This window comes from Calidris pugnax, unplaced genomic scaffold (assembly GCF_001431845.1).
Source record: "Calidris pugnax isolate Ruff unplaced genomic scaffold, ASM143184v1 scaffold89, whole genome shotgun sequence".
Lineage (NCBI taxonomy): Eukaryota > Metazoa > Chordata > Aves > Charadriiformes > Scolopacidae > Calidris > Calidris pugnax.
In genome coordinates, this window is record NW_015090865.1 from 245132 (window position 1) to 266789 (window position 21658).

Sequence of the window (21658 nt, forward strand, 5' to 3'; positions counted from 1 at the left end):
CACTACCAGTTTCCCAGACACAAGTGAGCAATGCCTTCGTTGTCACCCACTCCTGTATTTTAAAAAAAACTTTCTAAAAATCTCCCTGAATGCCACGATACCAAAGGGAGAGAGGAAGAACACAAAGGGGATTCTGACGCGGGGCTGAAGGTCTCTGTTGGAATGACTCCATTTTGGATGGGAGAACGTCACGGAACAAAAAGCCTCAACTGAAGAGCGACGCTGTCAGTCTGCACCAACGGGGGCCCATATATTCAGAAGAAACAATAACTAAATAATGCCAAAACCCAAGAAGCACTAGTTTGCAAATAAGCAGCGTTTCTTTGGCATTGTACTTAACAGCTCGCCTGGCAGTTTGTTCTTCAAATACAAAAACTACCGTAAATACCATCTTTCCAAGTGTATAGGTGTCGAATAGTAGAGCTACAAATCTAAACAGAAGCAACATTCTGGGCCCAGGATATCAGATTATATTCTTTTATGATCCAAAAACCACCTTAACTATGCATTTATAAATTACTCATTTCTGAGAGATGTAAGACCTTTATGTATTATCTTCTGTTGTCAGTTAATGAACAGAGGCACATAATTGTTCTGTACTTCAGAAGACAAAGCAAAGCAACAGTAGGAAACACTGCAATAACGCATGGTAAATGAACATGCTTAACATTCTTAGAAATTTTTCTTAAAATAACAGTTCTGCAGATATTACGAACACCACTAATAAAACCATAATGCCTGCACAACCTCAGGAGGTTTAAAGAAATTGCATTACAGAAATAGTTATCATAAAAGCATAGGTAATGAACAAATCCAGGTTTCCTAAAACTTAAAAATAGTTGCAAGAAGGTAACAGGCACAGGCTGGTAACAATCTTCCAAAAAATCCAAATGAATACTTAATAAACTTAAAGAATATTTTGTGTAGCAACTTGTGGTCACTGATAAATGCCTCTCCCTTGAATAAATTTGAATGGAATTTGCAGATCTCATTTTTATTTCTGAAAAACCACAGTGAGCCTTTGATCAAAATGTAAATGGCCCAATGGCACGTGGCAGAGGGAGGCGTCCAGTTCTGCTCAGCACCCACAAAGCTCCATAAAAGCATGTGCAGTCTCTTTGATTTCAGAAATCAATTCTCTTGAGTGATTTCTCTCCCACGTCTTGACTCCAGTAGCATCGTGAACTACCTCATCTCTATACCTAAAATTTGGCAGTTAACATGACATTTTAATAATTAGTAAATAATTTTTATTTCTATTGCTTCTCACTCCCTTGGCGGGGGGGGAATGTACGGATGAAGTGCAGAAGTCAACTAAGTAGTATGTGGACATTTAAAGACATCTTTTGTATGAGAGCTGGGAACTGAAATCAAGTCATTAGAAGCTGGTAGGTTTTTGCCCAGTTGTAACATCTTCATTTTACAAGATCCCTTTTCTTGACTACTCACCTCTTGTGCAAATGACTCTGCTTTCTTCCGCAGGTTCTTTTCCAGTTCAAAGTTTTCATGAAGCTCTTCATATTCCTCGACCGCCAGCACAGACACTGTTTATAAGAATAAAACAAGATCAGAATTGAAAGTGGAATGGATCAAAATAAGATGAAGTACTGCTTGATTTACCCAGATAAGTTGCTATTCCCCAGCACCATGAATCCTTGAATGAAGGTATAACTTAGCTTCACTCTTCTGTATATAGTCCCCTTTGCAGTATTTCTCCTGTTTGCTCTAAACTTCACTACATAGATGCACAATTACTGGTATTCTGAACAGATTAATAGTCCTCTCTGTTACTCAAAACTCCAGTAAAACATGTAGCATAGACCATATTTTACCCCTTTGGGTGTGAGCAATCAAAGCCCCAAGAGAGCTTTCCTGGACCTATCATGTATTACTACATTATTTCGGAGGCACCTGTATTTGCCTGCCTGGCTTAAGTGAGGTTTGATGGGTCCATCAATATTAAAACCAAAAAAAAACAAAAAAAAAAAAAAAAAAAACCAAAAAAAAAAAAAAGAAAATACAGGAGAGCTTTTTTCCATAAAGTTAATTACAGAAGAAGACTTTTTGAAAAGAAAAGAGACATTTAACTGAGAAGTTGTACCCCTTCATCAAAAAACCCCAATCCACATAATCCACATACTTAGAAAGAATTAATATAAATTCCCCAACTCTGACTGTAATGTATTGCTTATGCAGATCCAAGACAGTGCTACACTGACACAGAATACAGTAGGTATTGAGTAGATACTTGGGTAGCTCATTTCAAACACACAAAAATTCTTGCTTTATTTGCCTCTGCATTAGGAGCTAACCTGGTATAACTCCTCCTTCCTGGAAAATGTAAAACAAGGGGTTTTTTCTTATTTTTGATTGTGCTTAGAAAAAAGAAAACATTTCAGAAACATTTGATCTTCCCACTCTCCCATCATCTTCAAGCTGGTGTGTCTAATTTTACCTCTCATCTCTTTCCAGGAAAGGAAAGTCCCCACTTTCCCTTCATAACTTGGAAACTCTATTTATCTCATTTCCCAGCACTTTTGCCTTTTTCTCATCATCCTGTGAGCATACAAGCTGCCCACAAGTCTTTAGATATTCAAAACGATTAGCTGTGCCCCAACTAAAAGGAGGGCAACGTAATGATGTAGCAAAACCGGAGATTAAGGTTTGAATTCCATCTCTGAAGGACTGCCTTCTTCTAGCTTGCCACTTGTGCCACAGAGCAAAACGTTTTCCTGTTCTCACATTCAATCCACTATTTATACTGTCACATTTTCCTGGGCAGAGACAGTCTAGAATAGTCCATGTGTTTAAGCAGTGCCTGCAGCAATAAGGCCAAGTGTCGGATCCGGACCACAGCCACTGTTCTGTGACCTGCTCTTTGTACCACAACATAAAAGCTCTGAAGCTCCTGCATAGGACATAGCAAACTGTCAGGGAACCTGCTGAGACCACACACCTCTGTTACATTTCTCCAACAGTTTTTGTTGCTTATTAACTTCTGTTGTCAAAACAGCCTTTTCTTCTTTCACTTTGTTCACCTAGAAAAGTGTAAAGATCAAAAATAAGAGTATTTTAGTTAGCGGTGTAAGGCATATAGCAACACATAATGCAAGCAATTATTTTGCTTTCAGTAATTCTGTTTCTTGGGCTTGGCTTGATCTCAGGGTTTGCAGTGGGATGGAAAGCACTTTTACCCCAAATTACAGACGGCATTAAAGGGCTATGAACTAATCCTTCACACGGGGCTCTGATGGCCCAGTTTCATGGCACGTACCAGTCACAGCTGCAAATATAACATCTTTGGAACCTTTTAGAAGGAGGCGCCATAGCACCTGGTTGAAAACTTACTCACTTGCCCTTGACTGTTTGCGTTTTAATATAGTCAGGCTGCTGTTTTAGTTTTTTTTCCTGGGCTCTGTTTATTGTCCAAAAGCTGTCAGCTGTGTCTTTCTGAATGAGAGTGTTGCATAGACAGGAAGAGCCACTAAGTCCTGACCTCCATCAGTACATGGCTTATCCAGTTTTCAAGCAGGAATGAAACTGTGCTGGCTCAGAAAGCTAATTTGCTGGTCTAATTACCACGACAGGGCACTGCCAATGGCTAAACTCAAGGATATGCTCAATGAAGTAGCACCAGTGATTAAACTGGACATTCTCCAGAAGTATTTCTTGCACATCCACAGGTTTAAGGAAATAAAAAAAAACTAAAACCCAACCCTCAGGCTGTGATGGGTGAGGGGCTGTCAGGAAGTGGAGATGAGAGTTATATGGGCATTAGAATGGATCATGGAAAGTCATGTGCCAGCAGCAGACTGGACTCTGACGTAGAAGGCCCCTTCTAGGTGTATGCTCTAAGTGGTTCCATCATATGGGCTGGCTGGAAAGACTTGCGATTAGATAGTATTCAATTAACTTCACAACTGAGTGTTTTTAGCAAAATTAGATACAAAAAGTACTGACTACACACTAACGTGGTCTCGCCTTCCATGGTACAATACATACTTCTTCAATTACTTCTACAAGTTTGCACCTCAGGTTTTCCAGTTCAATGGCTAAGGTCTTCTTTTCCTCATGAACAGATATGATTTGATCTCGCAGCTCTACAGTTTGAGGAAGGAAATGAAAAATATATTTTATTCTTGGAAGAAAACAACAAAGGGAATGTCATAGCAATGCGAGCACAATCGAGAACGAAACACCTTAACTGCATACAAAGCATCAGCTGTATTCAAGGAAGGTCCTCAATAATTTAGGAACTTGGCATAAGTGTCAAGTAACAGATCTACAACTGGGCCACAGTTTCAAATTTAATCTATTGAGGTAAGCTGCCTTGTTCAGCTCTGCTGACTTTATTTGTGTTCTGAATGATTCATTCCCTGCTACAACGGGGCCAATCCTGCCACCACGGAGTATCCTCAGTCCTACTCAGGAGACTGTCACATCCCAGACTCTGGTACACAGGGAGCAGAAAGCAATTTTTAATGGGCGTCCTTTAAAACAAATTAATGCACTTCAATTCTTTTTGGATCATGAGTTCTTGTCACAAGGGAAATAAACAAAACAACAGGCAGTTAATACTTGGGAGGTTTTCACTGAAGAAATTGTCCTGAACAGCTGCCAATTCATAGTCTTTGTAACATTATGTGAACAGAGTCAGAATATAACCTTTACTGATGGAAGAGCTAATGCTTGCAATTTTCCCCTCAGAATTTTTGTTCCTTAATTATCAAAATATGAAATAAATTAAATTCACAATGGAATAAAACATTTGATTATAATCACTTCTTAACAGGAGATCAGTTTGCATACATAATGTATCAAGGTTTAGGTTAACATAATAACACCACAAAAATATAAATTTATTGATATATATTAGCTTTCAGTAAGTGCTCTCATTCCCCACCTGCTTCCCGTATTTCATAGCGCTGCTGTTCATTGAATACTGGCCACAAGTTGAGAAAATTGTTGCTAATCAATTGCAGATGATGATGATGACATGCTGGACGTCATTCTGTTTGGTCTCACAACTTGAAAATGTTGATTCTACTCTAGTATCCACCCAACCTTAATTCAGGAGCCTCACATTTATTTTCCTCTCAATTAAAGGCACACATGTTCTAAAGTAAATAAAAAGACTTGTTTTCCTGGAAGATTCTTAAACCAAATCGTCTGCTTTATGGATTTGTGTGTTCTGGTGAAATTAAGGGAAAAAAGGTTTCACTGAAATTTACGATAACTGGACTAAGTCAGCTCTGACAATACATATATCAACCTTATATAGAGAAAAAAGCATATCCATATAACTAAATCTTTATAAATGTGTACAAGAAATGGTTTTTTTTCAGATACAAGGTATGCACTAAGCTGCTTGACCAACACAGTTCAGTTGTCAGTTCTCGTTACATCCAAAATGTCAACTAAAAAGAAAAAGAAAACCCAAACCCTTTAAATGAATTTCAGGTATTGCTCTGAGATGCCTCTACACTTCCATTAGGAATTAGAGCTTTACTATCAACTTTCCCTAAAGTATGAGATAGCAAAAATAGAGGGAGGTATCTGAGGGACAAAATTTTATCCCTTTAATAAATAAGAGGGTTTTCATCAAAGAACCTCTGATTGTACTACCTTATTTGTATATCCTTACAAAAAAGCAGTGGGAGGGATGGAATCATTCCAAGAAACATCCAATACGTTGTTGAACGGTAAGAAGGCTAAAAGACTTCCAAGGTTTCCAACACAAAACACAACTCCTTGGAATCATAAACGTGCATATAAGAGCAGATTTCACCTCGGGCAACATCAGAAAGCATTAAGGGGAGTTTTGAAAACACAGTTTTCATTGCATATGGTCTTTCATTTAGCAGGTAAGCCAAGATATAACTTCAGTTTTTTCCCTGCAGACAAATGCCACCACATCTTGGCTTGGGCTGGGGACACAGCCCTGACACTGCCTCTTGGTACATGTCGTCACCTCACTCTGCTACCAAACACACACACGTTTCTCTCCAGGCACAGCGATGGAATATCTTCTCCTACAGCAAATGGGATGTCAATGCTTTTAAAAATACTCAGCGCTTGTAAAAGTAAGGTCATTAACATTTAATAACAAGGCCAAAGAGAGAAGCAGAAACCAGGAATTCTAAAATCCTTTACAACATGCCATATTTTGCTCTTAAATGAATTCTTCATCAAGACAGAAAGCATTTACATCAGAGCTCTTCTTCAAATGTTTCTTTCATTTGACCCTGCCACCCTCCTAAGCACCTTCTCTGATCTGCAGCCAGAGTCTCTGCTCTCTTTAAATGTATCCTTGACATCTCTCTCTAATAAAAAGCAGGAGGAACTCCAGAGCCTTACTTCTGATTCAGATGGGTTGCATGGTGTGGATCGCATCACTCTCTGCCTCTCTTCCTACATCTATAGGATGGAAAACTGCTTATTAGAGATGGGTACTATCACATCTTATTTCTTGGGTGGGATTTTTTTAACACATTTTTAGAACACACCTTTTTTCTCAGTGATACTTTGTACCACTTTATTGAGGCTGCTACATTCCAACAAAAAAAAAAAATTAACAAGGGCAGGCTGCAAGTTCAGGAAAGCTGTACTTACTGTCAAAAAAAAAAGTGAACTCCTTAATCTATCTCTGTCACCAAGTGCAGAATGTAGGCATTCCCCTTTTTTGGATACTACAGTATAACAACATACAGAATCATGGTGTCTTCATCACAGTTAGATGAGAAAGTAAGGCAGATTTTGGGTTACAGAAACACAAATTGCCTTTCAAAAAGAACCATAAATTTCTTAATAAAGCACAGACTTCTCTTATCAATGTATTTCCACGTTCCCAAGCTTTGCTGTTTCACCCAGCACAACAGTCTCTTTTGAAGCGGGTTGTTTGGCAATAGCCCTGGAACACGAGTGAAGTTTGTGCACACAAAGGTACACAATGGAAATAGAAATGGAGAGTCCTGTCTCAAGCTTTGAAATAGCCCCACTGCACTTGAACCAATACCAAGGTGACCTTGTCCTTTTGCTTAACTTTTACTTTGTTAAGGATCTGAAGATATAATTCTTTTACTGACTCAGTAACACTGAACTCCCCCTAACTGTGTAGATCTCATTTTCCTATTGCATTGTAACTTCCTTTACAGGCTGTTATACCCACCATATACATCACACAGCATCACTACAAGCCTGCCATGTTCTACCAGTCCTTCCAGGAAATCCTTTGATGCCCCCTCTCAGAAGTGTGACTGGGAGCCAGAGAGATGTCTGGTCTGAACCAACACTGCCATTCTTTAGGCAACTTTTCCCTTGTTCAGAGGTGTAGGCTCAGCAGCAACACTCACCTTTCATCTGCTGCTGACAATGCAGAGAAGTGCACGATCCAGAGTTGGCTTCTGCATCCGCGGGTGAATCGTCCCCATCAATGTTAATCTCCTCAGTGATAATTTCTGGGCCCAGTTTTGCCATATAAAGCATACTAATTCTTTTCAAGGTCTTATTTTCCTTGTTCAGCTGAAAGTCGAGAAGCACAAACAGTAAGGATCTAGTTTGTCTTTAAGCTGCTGTTCAAGAAAAAAAGAGTCAACTAAAAAAGTAAACTGTTTTTTTTCCCTCCCTTATCATTAAAAGATCTATCAAACAAAGAAGACAAAGTGACATTAGATTAGATGCTCCATTCAACATTAAAATAGTCTGAAGATGGGAAGCTTGTCCTCGTTCTCCTCTGGGGAGGCTTGAATTCAACATGATGCTTCATCCACGCCCTGCTTTCCTTTCTGGTAATTCTGACTAATAAATACCCAGTGTATGTTCAAATCAAATCAACTATCAAGCCTACTCACTGCTATGCATCCTTTGTGATAGGTGCTTCAGCTCCTTACCCTTAAGCATGTACCAGCATCAACAGGAGCGCCAATTGAATGACGTGAAGAAGGGCCTGTGCTCCTGAAAGCTCATCTGGTTTTGCCAGCTGTATCAACTGGTCAAATAAAAACTCTTACCTCCTCCTATGCCCTAATTTTGTATATAAACAACAAACACCACATCTACTATCCTCCCAGTCATGGCAGAATTAGCTCAGAATTCTTTTGAATTATTTTTAATTCTCAGCAATTATTACTGTAGAGTCGATACATGTAAAATGAAAACTGTATCATAAACCAGTTCTTCACTGGGCAAACCACAAGTCAGAAGCCACCCTGAGCTGAATGCTTAAACATGTGCCTGGTTGGTGGACGATATGGAAGAGGTTCTGGAAGGCATCTCATCTTGACCAAGGTGCCAGGAAAAAACGAACAACAGAGATTGCTGCAGCCCACGAACTACAGGAGATTTATTTAAGGACTTATTCATCTCATTCCCAAAGAAAGAAACGGAGCGAGTGGGAAGGGTGGTGTAAGGAACCTCATTTCATCAGCTCACAGCAAAAAACAAATCAGCTTTGGCAAAGCTAGTCTTTGAACTGCCCCTGTATGTGCATTACAGGAAAAGTGCAGAAAAGAAGAAAAGTTGCATAAATATGTTCATTTTCTTACTTATATGCTGATTGTCTCTCTTATGAATTCTAATATAGTGTCATTATGCAAACAATTAAGTAAATACCTCCAGAAAGTACATTGCTAATGCATCTAAATTAAAGTGATTTCTTGCTGGTGTGATTTTTACCATATCTCAGGATGTACTTTGGGCAGGGGATGGGGAGGAAAAAAAAAAAAAAAAGAGAGAGAAAAAAAAAGGCAGTCAGCATTGCTAATGAAATTTGGTTCAAAATTGCTGTAATCCATTTTCTGATGAAGTGGCTCAGATGCATTTTACACAACCAAAAATATATAACAGAGAGATAAAAACATTCTTTAATAATAATGCACTTCTGATGAGATGGAATATAGAAAATTACACACTTGCTAAATTCATCAGACTAGACGCAATCAACAGAGCAGCGGAGGTCACCTTTCCCCTGCCCTCGCTTTGCTTTCATAAACAATCACCTGAAATGTAATGCAGTGGTTGACTTTTTCCATTTGATTTAGACACTGAAATGCTCATTATTGTTTTATATCTCACACAGGACAGTTCTAAAACTTGTTTTCCATTTAACCTAAATGCATATAAAAACTAGGTATCAAGATGCTGGTCCGTGACTTACTCTTCCAAAACAGAACTAAATTAAAATGGGTATTTTTTTCTTTAAAGGGAGGAATTGTATTTTGCGTCTCACAGAAAGCTTATGGGTTTTGCCACTTCAAAACAATTTCACAGATCTGCAAGATTATATGAATATATATAAGGGATATGCATACAATCTCAAGTTTAAAAAAAAATAAGAAAGAAATCTGATGAAACAGAATCACCATAATTCCTCTCACCTTAGAAGCCAAAGCCTCAGCACTTTCACGGCACGTCTTCTCAATTTCAAGATTGTTCTGAATACAGTTTACTTCCTCAATAACCATGTGAGAAACTAGGGGAAGAGTTTAAAAATTAGTCAGTATTTTCCTGCATTTGACACATGCATCCCATGATCAGAAATATTACATCTTTTTCTGTTAATGTTCTATGTGAACATTTCAAATACAGGGAAGTGCATACTTAGACAATCTCCATGGACAGGAATTGTTTAGAACACTGAATATCTGGTTCATTGCTTTAATCAACTCTCTCAAGCCGTGTCTGCAGCATCAGAGGGGGAAACTGGAGAACTGAGAATAAACTTATGCAAGTAGAAGGCCAGCAGGAGCCTCCCTGATCACCATCATTCAACACCTTTATTTCATTAACACTTGAGGAATCCGTCAAATTACTAGGGTTGCACACTCAGATTGCCATCATAAATCTCTTGAAAATTTGGTATGGACACGGTTTTCAGAAGATTAGAACCTCGCTATTTTTAAACAGCAAGATTAACTCAGGTGTCTTACAAAGACTATTTTCACCTTCTGGTCTTCAGGTTTATATGGTATTTTAAGTGTCATCACACTTGCTAAACACACTGTACAAGAAGAGCTGCCGCATGCACATACAGCATGGGCCTGGGGCAAGTTTACTAGGAAATGGAGAAAGGAGTTACGTGACCAAAGCCTCTGTATGTGTAGTGCCTCCAACAGACCATGCTCCACCTAAGTGACTGCACCTGAAACACACGACTGTGCCACTGTATTTGATGTCACAGCTGGAAGAGCAAGAGACACATCTGTCCTTTGCCCTTACAGGATCCTGCACACCACTATATCGAAGATACACAATATTCCTGGAGTGACCAAAAAGTTATGGAACAAATCTTATTTTGTAACACAGGACATCAGTGCAAGTTAGAGGACATTTAAAAGCACAGATGCATTTTGGCTTGCAACTCCTCTCAGCTCCCAGTGGTACATTGGTACTTAACGAGGGTTGAAAGTCATCTTCTAAGTGACAAGCTCCAAGATGCACAGGGGATCTAGAGCCCAGCAGGAAACTCACCAACAGTTTCCCATTTCTCAGACTACCACCTTGCCCATCCTTGGCTCCTGGCACCCTTATTCACCCAAAGTGGCAGCCTGGACCCTAATTCTGCAAGTCATCTCATGGCCCAGATTCCTTTTCAGCCCAGTGTCAGGATTTCAATGTGCAGAAAGGACTATTCACAGCTGAACACTACTTTGCAGCAGGAACAAAGCTGGAAGAACACAGTGTAACTAGGGAGGAGTTTTTCTAGTATTGTCTTTCACTTTCGTGAAGATAAGCTTTAAAAACTAGTGATACCATTGGGAAGAAAGTTCTGCTTGCCCTCTTCCAAGACTTGCCTAAATGCTGAAGAGAGTTATCTAAGGTCTCTTTGATATCCAGACTACAATTAATGACTACAAAACAGGAATTTAGGATTAAAAAAAGCAGGCTGCTAACAAGTGTTATTTATGCAGCTATACTCATGCTTAGTCAATATTAACTAATGTTTTCCTTAATAACCCAGGAAACCAGCAATACACTGGAGTTTGCTGTCAAATCAGTAGCTGCATGCAAGAAACAAGTTCTACAAAGTACGAGCAGCCAAAAAAAAAACCAGAGCAGGGCAGAGTACTGGGAATCTTGGTTCAAAAACTATATTCCAATGAAGTCTTTTAACAGCAAAGCAACCACATCTCTTTCTTTGGTTGTCTTTTTATTTACATTTTTTCTGACTTGGAAGAAATTATCTGCTCAAAGGGTGCCACACCAGCTGCTATATTTAATTCAAGAAAGGAAAAGCTGCAGGTACTTCGTGTTTTCATTCTACCTCGCTCTGGGAATTTGGAGCAAGGAAATGCTTTGGGCAGGATGAGGGAGCAGTGGAGATACGGAGCTGCTCCCATTTTACAGACAGGAATCTAATGGCCTCAAGCAAAGCTAAAGTTAGGAAACAAGGATTGGGCTCACATGGCAGAACTAGGGATTACTCTTGGTTCATTTAAACTTAATTAACCTGCAATTATGATTAACTCAGGGGAAAAAAAATCTTTCCAAATTAAATACAAAAATATATTATTTCCTAAGTCTGTCCAAAGTTCTTATTATGTCAATATTAAAATTCATAAAGCAGCACTAAGTGGCCTGAAACATCTCTAACCTTGACAGTTTTTTTCAGGGGTAATAATAATCCGCAGCAAATGCAGGCCAACCAAAAACCACTTAACTAATTAGTAGTTGCAGTCACCGAGAAAACATGAATCAACACTGTTATTACAAGTGGCACATTTGAGTGGCATCTAATTATGACTTGATGAGCACGATACTTGCATTATCAACATTACTACTGCATCCCATCAGGGACTAAAAGCCGCTGATGGCATTGACTGCGAGAAACTCCCACTCAATGGTACTGCAGCACCCAACAATCTCCTTGGCAGGGGCACCCTCACTAAATGACATGTTAAGCGTAATTACTGGTAGACATTGTAAATAAACAGGATTGGAAGTGAAAATTGTACCAAGTGCATAAGACACAATCTGACACATTGGAAGTGGCAGCCTTAATTGAGAGTTTCTTTGACTGCTCAAGATCATTTCAACTGCATTTCTCGGAGGACAGTGATTATAACTGTGGAGACAGACGGCATAATGGTATCAGCACTGCTGACAGAGCAGTGAATTAAATTGTATCTGCTGTTGTGTGAAAGCCTTGATGAGAGGTACAGATCCTTAGTGGTCTTATCATTATAACACAATGGTCATGTTGTCATCAACCTTGCTGGCTCCAATTGAAAAGAAATGATTGTGTGTTGAAGCTTTCCCCCCCACCACCACCTTCTATCTCTTGTGCTCAATAGAACCAATTTTCAGAGAGCTATGAAATCACGCAATAGGGCCTAAAATGCAGCTGCTTGGCATACAAACGGGGCCCCATTAAACTGGAATCACACACAATATGTGTTTATGCCAGGAGAACAAATAGAAGCTGAGTACAGGCCAAGTTTATTCACAGACACAAAGCCGATGTAGCTCTTCATCAATATAATTGCCTTTTATATTGTCGTTTAAATAATGGGCTCTATTATTGCCTTAAAATCCTAATATTCCTGGCATTTTATCACTATGTTTACAAGGTATGTCCTTTAAAAACGTGAAAGGAAGATAAAAGAAACCTATAAAATTTTACAACATCAAATATTACTTGAAATTTTAAGTCTTAACTACTTGACATTTTCTGCCACGCTCTGGTATTCCTCATATCATAACAAAAACAAAACAGGCTGCAGTTTTTTCCAGAGGAATTAGACTTCTTTGAGAACATTCTTGCTTCTCAGAACAGTTATCTAGGATCATTTAGGGCAGCAGATCATTCCTGTTGATTTTAGATTCTTTTCCGTAATCGTATCATATGAACAATTATAAAATAGAAGTGAGCAAATTCCTCTATTAACAGAGTCACACAAAAGTACAGACCATGTGATTTCCTTCTCCTGCATTAACTTCATCCACATTTCTGATGCTTCATCGTGCAGTTCACCGTACTGGCACAAACCAGACATAACAGACCACAATCCTATTGTAATTGTCTCTTCTAAGGAGCTATTCCACCAGGATACTTCCACTCCCATTAGATGTGCTTTGTTGCCTCCAGACACCATACAGTTTCAATAGAATCATTACCATAAAAGTGTAAAACTGAATATTGACGTTCTCACAGCCCAGCCAAGGCAGAACTTGCTCTAGAAATTATCAAGAGACAGCAGTTCATTCTAAAAATCTTTATTGGTGCATTTGTGTTTAAGCTAGTTTTACTCCTTCTTCATGAAAAAATGACCATTATTATTATAATTAGCAATCTCAGTAATAGTAGTTTTACTCCTTCTTCATGAAAAAATTACCATTATCGTTATTATTATTATAATTAGCAATCTCAGTAATAGGGTCAAATCCCACTCAATCCAGGCTTACATCATTCCAAAAGTCACTTGCAGAATCCAGGTGAGATAGAGTTGCCTTGGTACCACTGGATTTTCACCACTTTGTACCTTAAGAACAGCTGCCTGTGTCAGAGTGTATAAATGCTGTGACAGCAGTTAGTCTGACAATGGTCAAAGTCTCACCAGTTTAGCTCCTTAAAACAAGGCTTTGAAGGAGAAACAGCAAGTGGATCTAAATCTCAGCATTCTAACACTGCACAGCATTGCAGAGCAACGTTCATAGCTCTCTATACCAAAAAATCCCCAAATCAACTTACTTTTCTGAAACTCCTCCAGTTTTTTGACAGCCTCATCTCGTTCTTGCTTGATTTTGTCACACTGTGGAAGAAGAGAAAGATAGAACTGAACCACTGATCCCAGTTATTTAATTAGCAGTCAGTCACAACATGCAAAATCAACAAAAATCAATTGCTGGCACAATAACGTACAGAAGCCCATCAAAACATTGTTCCTTTTTGCTCTCAGTCATGTAAGATCGATGAAAACTATGCATAAAGAATTCATTACCCAGAGTATTTCCTAACCAAACTGGCAAGTTGTACTTGATTTTAGGTTCCAATTCAGAGCTACTCTGAAAACATTTTAGCAGAGCCCATTATCCAAAACTGATATAAACAGTCATATCCACGTTCCACACAACAGTACAAACAGTACTTTACATGTCAATAATATGCTTTAAGTCTAGTTTCTTTAACACAAATAGACTTGGAAAAAAGGCCTACATTTATATACCTACCATGTGCAAGGAAAACCTCAAAGCCAATGAACAGGGACATGCTGTTCAGTTTTGCAATATCATGATAAAAGCTTTCGCCTTGAAGAGGGAGGATATTCATTTTCACACTTTGAGGATTCCTCATCACCTCAGTTTTATTAATTTTGGGGTTAATGCTAATACTACACAGGGCTGCAATCACTGATCTTATGATGGAAAGGCTTCTTCAAAGAGAAATAATAAAACGGACATTAAAAAGGCTTCCCTAAGAAAACCTCCTCTATAAGAAAATGAAAGAATTCAAAGAAACGAGTAAAAGAGCCACAGAGACAAGAGGCACAGTCAGTGATTAACCACACTGTGAAGAACACATGACTCGGGGGGAAGTATGACTGGCACACAACGTGTCTCACACACACAGCGTACCAGACATCCTTCCTCACACGCGGCTGGGTACGTTCACAGTAATAAATCAATGTAAAACCATGAGTTAACTTCGGGGAGAGATCTGTGTGACTGAGCTCCTTACGGTGTAACTGCAATGGCAAAGCCACCGGTCACTGGAACAGAGCTGGGAAAAAAAAACCTGAAATGATTTTGCTCGATTTTCAGTTTTTCCACATGAGGACCCACTTTGAGTTCGCTGGGAAAGGAGCCTGCTGTTAAGTAACAAGAAGGGGAAGAGCCCAAACCAAAGGCAGCCAAATTCAAGACAGCCCTTCTATCAGCTCCGGAGGACCCTGGATGAGGTCCAAAGAAGCATCTGCTCTTGGGGAAAGAGAGGATGCCAATGGCATCCCCTCAGCCTTTGGAAGCTGCTGCTGATGGCTCTCCGTGGGAGCAAAAGGAGCTGTACTCAACTAACAATCTCCCCTCTGGTGGCACTGGGGTGATGAGGCAAGGGACAGCGGCTGAGAAGGGGGGACAGGTCAGTCACCAGCTGCTGTGAAGGTCTGAGAAACACGGAGGAGCTACAGAGGGAGCAAGACGTGGTGAGTAATGGGCACTGGACAAGGACTCACCCATTCATCTGGCCCTGTGAACGATGAAGCTGTTTAAGAGAATCTCGCACAGGAGAGGTGGGGAAGGGAAATCTGTTCATGGATCTTGCTGCCCTCCCTCTCAGTTTCCTCAGCAAAAATTTGCCTTACCTTACTTATCAGAAGCGCAGTCTAAGAACAGAAGGCAGAAAAGACGCCGAAAGGAAGTATTTCTGACTGCAGAGCACAGCCCCACTGCAAAAAGGGGATCAGTGTGAGCCACTGCCTCTTGGTATTTTACAAGAGAGGCACTGTCACCACAGTGGCATACCTCACCCACGGACCCGTCTGCGCACTGCAGGCTTTCAGCCCACTGCACATGAAGCGAGCAAGTGCTTTTAATGCTCAGCTTAAAAACCAGGACGATTCGCGTCGTAAGAACCTGATCTGTGGCCTCTGGAAGTCAAAAAGGCACTTTCCTACTGATGGAAAGCTTGCTGCAGAGGATGCTGTACGCCCCCTGTCCCAATGGTAGGACAAACTCCTTGTGAAGCCCTCCAGGAGCGCGCTGTAAGGTGTGACAGCTTTCCCTCCGCAGCCGAAGGGGAAGTTAAATGACCTGTTCCACTTCACCTTGAGTGCTATTTGCGGAGAGCGCTCCATTTGGGCCCTGGCAAGTGACTATTCTCCTGATAGCGACTGTCTGTTTCTCTGCACAATCAGGGGCTGTAGGTTTGGGTCTCTGCAGAGCAATTCCTGCTCCCAGTTGCAGCTTTCTGAGCTTTTTCCTTTCGCTGCTCCTGTGCTTCAGAATGAAAGAGCAGGAAGAAAAGGAGAGCGGGAGATTGTTGCCCTTGCTGAAATGATCAATGGAAAGCACTTTGCCTTTTGTCTTGCAATCAAACCTGTGCAAGCAGAGCTGTTACAAGCCCTGCCAAAAAAAAAAACCAACTATCTAGTTTATCTCCAATTTAGCTAAGAATTAGAAAAAGTTGAGATCATCTTTAACTACTCGTACTGTCTCAAACTGGAAAGCTACGTAAACAAAATATATATACAAAGCCATTTCATCATAAAAAACAGTGGCACCCCTTAAAATAACTTGACCTTCCCTTTATAAGAGGAAAGTTTAAAAATATCAAAATATAGAAGTGTTAGCTGGTCTCAGAAAGCTGCACAGAAGCCTTCGAAATTCACAACCACCTCCCTTTTCAAAAAAACAATTTGAGGCATATACAATAGAATTGTTAATTGGCAAGAATATCACTAATCCTAAATGTTACAAGGCAAATAGTTTAACATTATTATAAAATCTACTGTTCACTTTTCACATTGAAGCATGCGCAACTGTTGAGGAGAAACAGCTTTCAAGTATTTACTAAGTCTCCCCTTGTCAGTAATAAGAGATAGTTCCATACTCAAGAGTACCCTCAAATGAAGAAAAAAAAAAAAAAAGTTGTAAACAAAATATATATACAAAGCAATTAAGTTTCATCATAAAAAACAGTGGCACCCCTTAAAATAACTTGACCTTCCCTTTATAAGAGGAAAGTTTAAAAATATCAAAATATAGAAGTGTTAGCTGGTCTCAGAAAGCTGCACAGAAGCCTTCGAAATTCACAACCACCTCCCTTTTCAAAAAAACAATTTGAGGCATATACAATAGAATTGTTAATTGGCAAGAATATCACTAATCCTAAATGTTACAAGGCGAATAGTTTAACATTATTATAAAATCTACTGTTCACTTTTCACATTGAAGCATGCGCAACTGTTGAGGAGAAACAGCTTTCAAGTATTTACTAAGTCTCCCCTTGTCAGTAATAAGAGATAGTTCCATACTCAAGAGTACCCTCAAATGAAGAAAAAAAAAAAAAAAAGCGATAACTCCTGGATTGTCAGTCAATTTTCTGCTTTTAGCTTTATTTTGTTAAGAGTTTCAGCTTCTCTGCAGAGGAAAATAAGCAATTACACCATTTTATTTACTATATTTTCAATTTAATACTTATAGCACCATGATTCCTACAAAAAAACAAAGATAATTGACAATATTCCCATTCCAGTCCTGAACTAGCTATAGAAGTCAAGGATAATTTCTTGGCAATAAAAAGAGATTGCATCTGTATTTTTAGAAACAAATTAACAGCTCTGTTTCCAAAACTAATTTTCTGAATAAACTCCCTACAATCCTTCATCTTTGCAGGAGCAAGTTCAGGAGCTTTGCGGATTCCACTCAGTTTCAGATTTTTGCCTTCTAGGTGCACAAGATACGAGGCAACACTTGCATTTCTAGCACAGAGAACTGATACACTGACTACATACAAGTAAATGATGTACATGTCAAAGGCTGGGATTCACAGCAAATACTGCATATTTAGTGAGGTACATGAACTTGGCCTGTGCTTGGAGCCAGCACACCACCAGGACAGTACCATGCCAGCATGGGAACCTGATGCTACAAGGTGATTTTGGGAAGCAGATGCACACAACCACCTGGAAGCCTGTGGATACACAGTCTGGGCACAGCCGCTCCCACCAGCCTAATGACTCTGCCACTAATTCCAGGCATACAAGACTGGGATTCACACCAAATACTGCATATACAGTGAGGGACGTGAACTTGGCCTGCGCTTGGAGCCAGCACACCACCAGGACAGTACAATGATGTACATGTCAAAGGCTGGGATTCACAGCAAATACTGCATATTTAGTGAGGTACATGAACTTGGCCTGTGCTTGGAGCCAGCACACCACCAGGACAGTACCATGCCAGCATGGGAACCTTGTAAGGTGATGTTGGGAAGCAGATGCACACAACCACCTGGAAGATGCTACAAGGTGATTTTGGGAAGCAGATGCACACAACCACCTGGAAGCCTGTGGATACACAGTCTGGGCACAGCCGCTCCCACCAGCCTAATGACTCTTTGCCACTAATTCCAGGGAGGCCTGGGTTTCTTGTCTATTCTCTTCTAACAGGCTTCTTTTTTTGCCAACTATTTTGCACATAAGCTCCTACTGACTTCAGTAAAGGGCCTTCAAAGGGCAAAAACAAGAAGGAGATTGTTCAGTCCAGATATTAAGATGCAAGGAGTTCTCGTAGTAGCCATATAGTCAATTAAGCCATTGCTAAGCAACACAAGATACATTCTTCCCCATTTACACAGATTGTGAAATTTATGCAGATTTAATGCTTGTTCTAAAATTATGAGTTTGGTACATTGCTCGAAAGTATCCTATGACATTTGCTATACTCAAAGAAAGAACGAGCACGTCACCAAGACAGAATCCCTTCTCCACTCCCATTTGGTGACAAAACATATAATCCACTCTATACATGTGCTTTAACAGAGCAAACACCATGAATGATGTATCAGAGATACAGTATTACACCTACTGTTTTGGAAAGCTGTCTTGCCTTTTTTTTTTTTCCCCTACTGGCAGCATGACAAAACACTGTCAAAACCACTGTTCAGAGTCATTTCTGTCTGATTAGCAAGTAGTCAAATATTTATTCATGATCTGACTCTGAATATGTCAGAACTGCATATTAAGTTATCTGCATTTGCGTGCAGCTGAATGTTAGTTATCTATTTTTCGGGGACTGGTATGCGTGTTTAGTTGGCTACTTCAATGTAAAGGATTACCTAAGAGAAGTAATCTGCCAATGTATTTTTCCTCCAGTTTTTGAAAGTATTTAAAAATCCTATTAAAAAACATCCTGCACCATTTTTGTCAGAGACCCTGCCAGAGGTCTCCAAATTGGCAGTTTAGCAAGGCAACAAGGAAGAGATGCTGCGGATCAAAGATCCTATATTTTGCTCCTCAATTTTCATGGTTATTAGCATCCTTTTACGCAGCAGTGCTTTGAACGAAGTGACCTATGTAAAAGTCAATTTACTTTCTAATCTTAAGAAAAAATATAGAACAAAGCATAAATTTTCAAAAATTAAAATTACATCTCATTTTAAGTTAGCTGCCTGCTATGCACCAAGTTCCGTGTTTCTAAGATAAACTAGGATCATTTCTCCATGACACAGGTCATTTTTCAGAGCCATACAAGTCTACTGGTGACTTAGAAAAAAATTCCACTGAGTGCACCAAAAGCACGTAGATACAGACTCCTGTGTGGTACTTTCCACAAATAATCTGCAAATCTTTTTCTAAAGAAATTAATTCTCTTGTCTCTTCCTCCTGTCGAGGCAATTATGTGACCACAATTGATACAGAGGAAGCCATGTGCTTACACTCAGACCGACAGACAGTGGCAGAAAACGGAACAGAAGTCACCCACAACTTCCCAGACCCACAGACAGAGATCGCCTGTGCTTCCTCCATTACCAGGTTTGACCCTGCAAAGCATAAACTGAGAGACAAAGTTAGAGAGACACTAACGAGCTTTCAGGATTACCCAGTCCTGCAATAAAACGAGGAATAGCTTCTTCCAGTATTGACACTGTAAGCAACCATAACCATGAACTCTGTATCAGTAGATTCTTTTTTTTTGTGGAAGAAATGCACTTAGTGCCTTACACTTAACCACTTGAGACCAAGCACTTAAACAATTAAGCAGGGCTGCTTACACAAGCACACCAATCTACAGGATGGAAGTTCTTGGATGGAGAATACTTGCATAACAACTGAAAATCCTCCAGCCCTGAACACGTGCTTAACTAATTTACCCGGCTGGGGATGTAATCCCCATGTACTCGGGGCTGGAGGATTTTCAGTAGTTATGCAAGTATTCTGAAAAACCCCATACCAGCCTTCAGGAGAAACACACAGGAGTGGTTAGAGATACGCAGTCAGAGGGAAGAAGTCTTTTAAGAGAGAGAGGAGCAAGGAAGAAAGAGCAAAATGCAAGAGACAACCTCAGAACACCTCATTAGAGCAGAATGCAAGAGACAACCTCAGAACACCTCATTTCATCTCAATTTTGGCAACAAGATTTTCACTGGAATTGCCTTTGAAGGAAAAACTTTAACAATAAAAATGCAGCTCAAGAAAAGTCCTCTCATTCCTCCCCTTCTCTCTGGGCTAAATAGACTTCTGGTCCAGCTCAATTTCATTCTCATCTACTTCTGAGCACTAGGAGATGAACTGCTACACTTTCATCTCAATTTTGGCAACAAGATTTTCACTGGAATTGCCTTTGAAGGAAAAACTTTAACAATAAAAATGCAGCTCAAGAAAAGTCCTCTCATTCCTCCCCTTCTCTCTGGGCTAAAGAGACTGTTGGTCCAGCTCAATTTCATTCTTATCTTCTTCTGAGCACTAGGAGATGAACTGCTACACGCTTCCAAACAGTCAAGACAGAAGACAGATTTCCCTGGATATCTGAGGCTCTGCTGTAGGACAGCAGAAAAGGAATGCAGCAACAAGCACAGGAAAAAAGACAAGAAGTAAATGGGTAGGAAAGAGTGAAAGACAGTATGCTGGGCTCAGAGGAAATACACATAAACACTCCTGAAGATAAACCTCAAGTTTTCTTTACTAACGAGAAAGTAGTAAGGACAAGGTCTTCCCAACACAGCCTTGAATTGCAACATTTCTAACAATTGGACTAAAAATGATCCTTCCCTCAGAAATTACTTCACTGAAAGCTAAATTAAGCCTACATGCCTTGGCAGCTAACAGAGATTTGAAACTAACATGTTTATTTGCATCTTCACCTCACCCATAATGGAGAAAGGAGAATTTTCTGTTTACAATACAGCGTAGCACTGACTCCTCTGCCTTCCTCACTATCTAGAATTGATAAGAGGCTTTTTCTGGCCACAGTTTCTTTTGGCAGATATTTGCTAAAAACCTTTGGCACAACAACATGGATTTATGCAACACAACACTGCCATCAGATCTCTCTCCGAGTTCTCTATTCCTGTCGGCTTCCTTGCAGAAAGCAGGTGTGTTGAATGAGAAAAAGTCCTGGGTGGGAAGAGATATCTTACTGAATGGGCTTAATTTTACTGCTAGAAAGACAGTTCATCATAATTACAATGAACAATCTAGAAAGCGGTCATTATTTCTTACCATCAGATCTCTCTGTGAGTTCTCTATTCCTGTCAGCTTCCTCACAGAAAGCAGGTGTGTTGAATGAGAAAAAGTACTGCCATCAGATCTCTCTCCGAGTTCTCTATTCCTGTCGGCTTCCTTGCAGAAAGCAGGTGTGTTGAATGAGAAAAAGTCCTGGGTGGGAAGAGATATCTTACTGAATGGGCTTAATTTTACTGCTAGAAAGACAGTTCATCATAATTACAATGAACAATCTAGAAAGCGGTCATTATTTCTTACTCCAGTATCTCTGAACATTGAAAACTGGAGGCTGCAGGAATGTATGAAGTTCAGCCCATACATTCAAAGCTTCTTTTCCTGTTGGACAGGCACACAGTTTCCACCAAGAATGTGTGATCCAATGCTGTGAACCTGTTTCATGCTGCAGTACCATTCTGCAAGTTGAGATAAGACACTGCTCTCCTATTAAAAATTGGATTAGTTTTTTTCAGCAGGGGGTGGGGCAAGATTTCAAACACATT

The 21658-nt window shown here is 39.8% G+C and overlaps 1 protein-coding gene across 2 annotated transcripts in view; it reads right to left on the reverse strand.

The window, feature by feature from the left end:
* Positions 1 to 21658, reverse strand: part of SHTN1 (shootin 1) — a 53838-nt gene that overhangs the window by 30674 nt on the left and 1506 nt on the right. For both annotated transcript variants that reach the window (XM_014945201.1, XM_014945200.1), the window contains exons 2-7: positions 13688 to 13748; positions 9375 to 9469; positions 7353 to 7521; positions 4003 to 4100; positions 2957 to 3038; positions 1450 to 1544 (exon numbers count right to left, since the gene is read on the reverse strand). In XM_014945201.1, the coding sequence (XP_014800687.1) occupies positions 1450 to 1544; positions 2957 to 3038; positions 4003 to 4100; positions 7353 to 7521; positions 9375 to 9461 (531 nt within the window). In that variant the 5' untranslated portion in view covers positions 9462 to 9469; positions 13688 to 13748. The remainder of the gene's footprint in view (positions 1 to 1449; positions 1545 to 2956; positions 3039 to 4002; positions 4101 to 7352; positions 7522 to 9374; positions 9470 to 13687; positions 13749 to 21658) is intronic.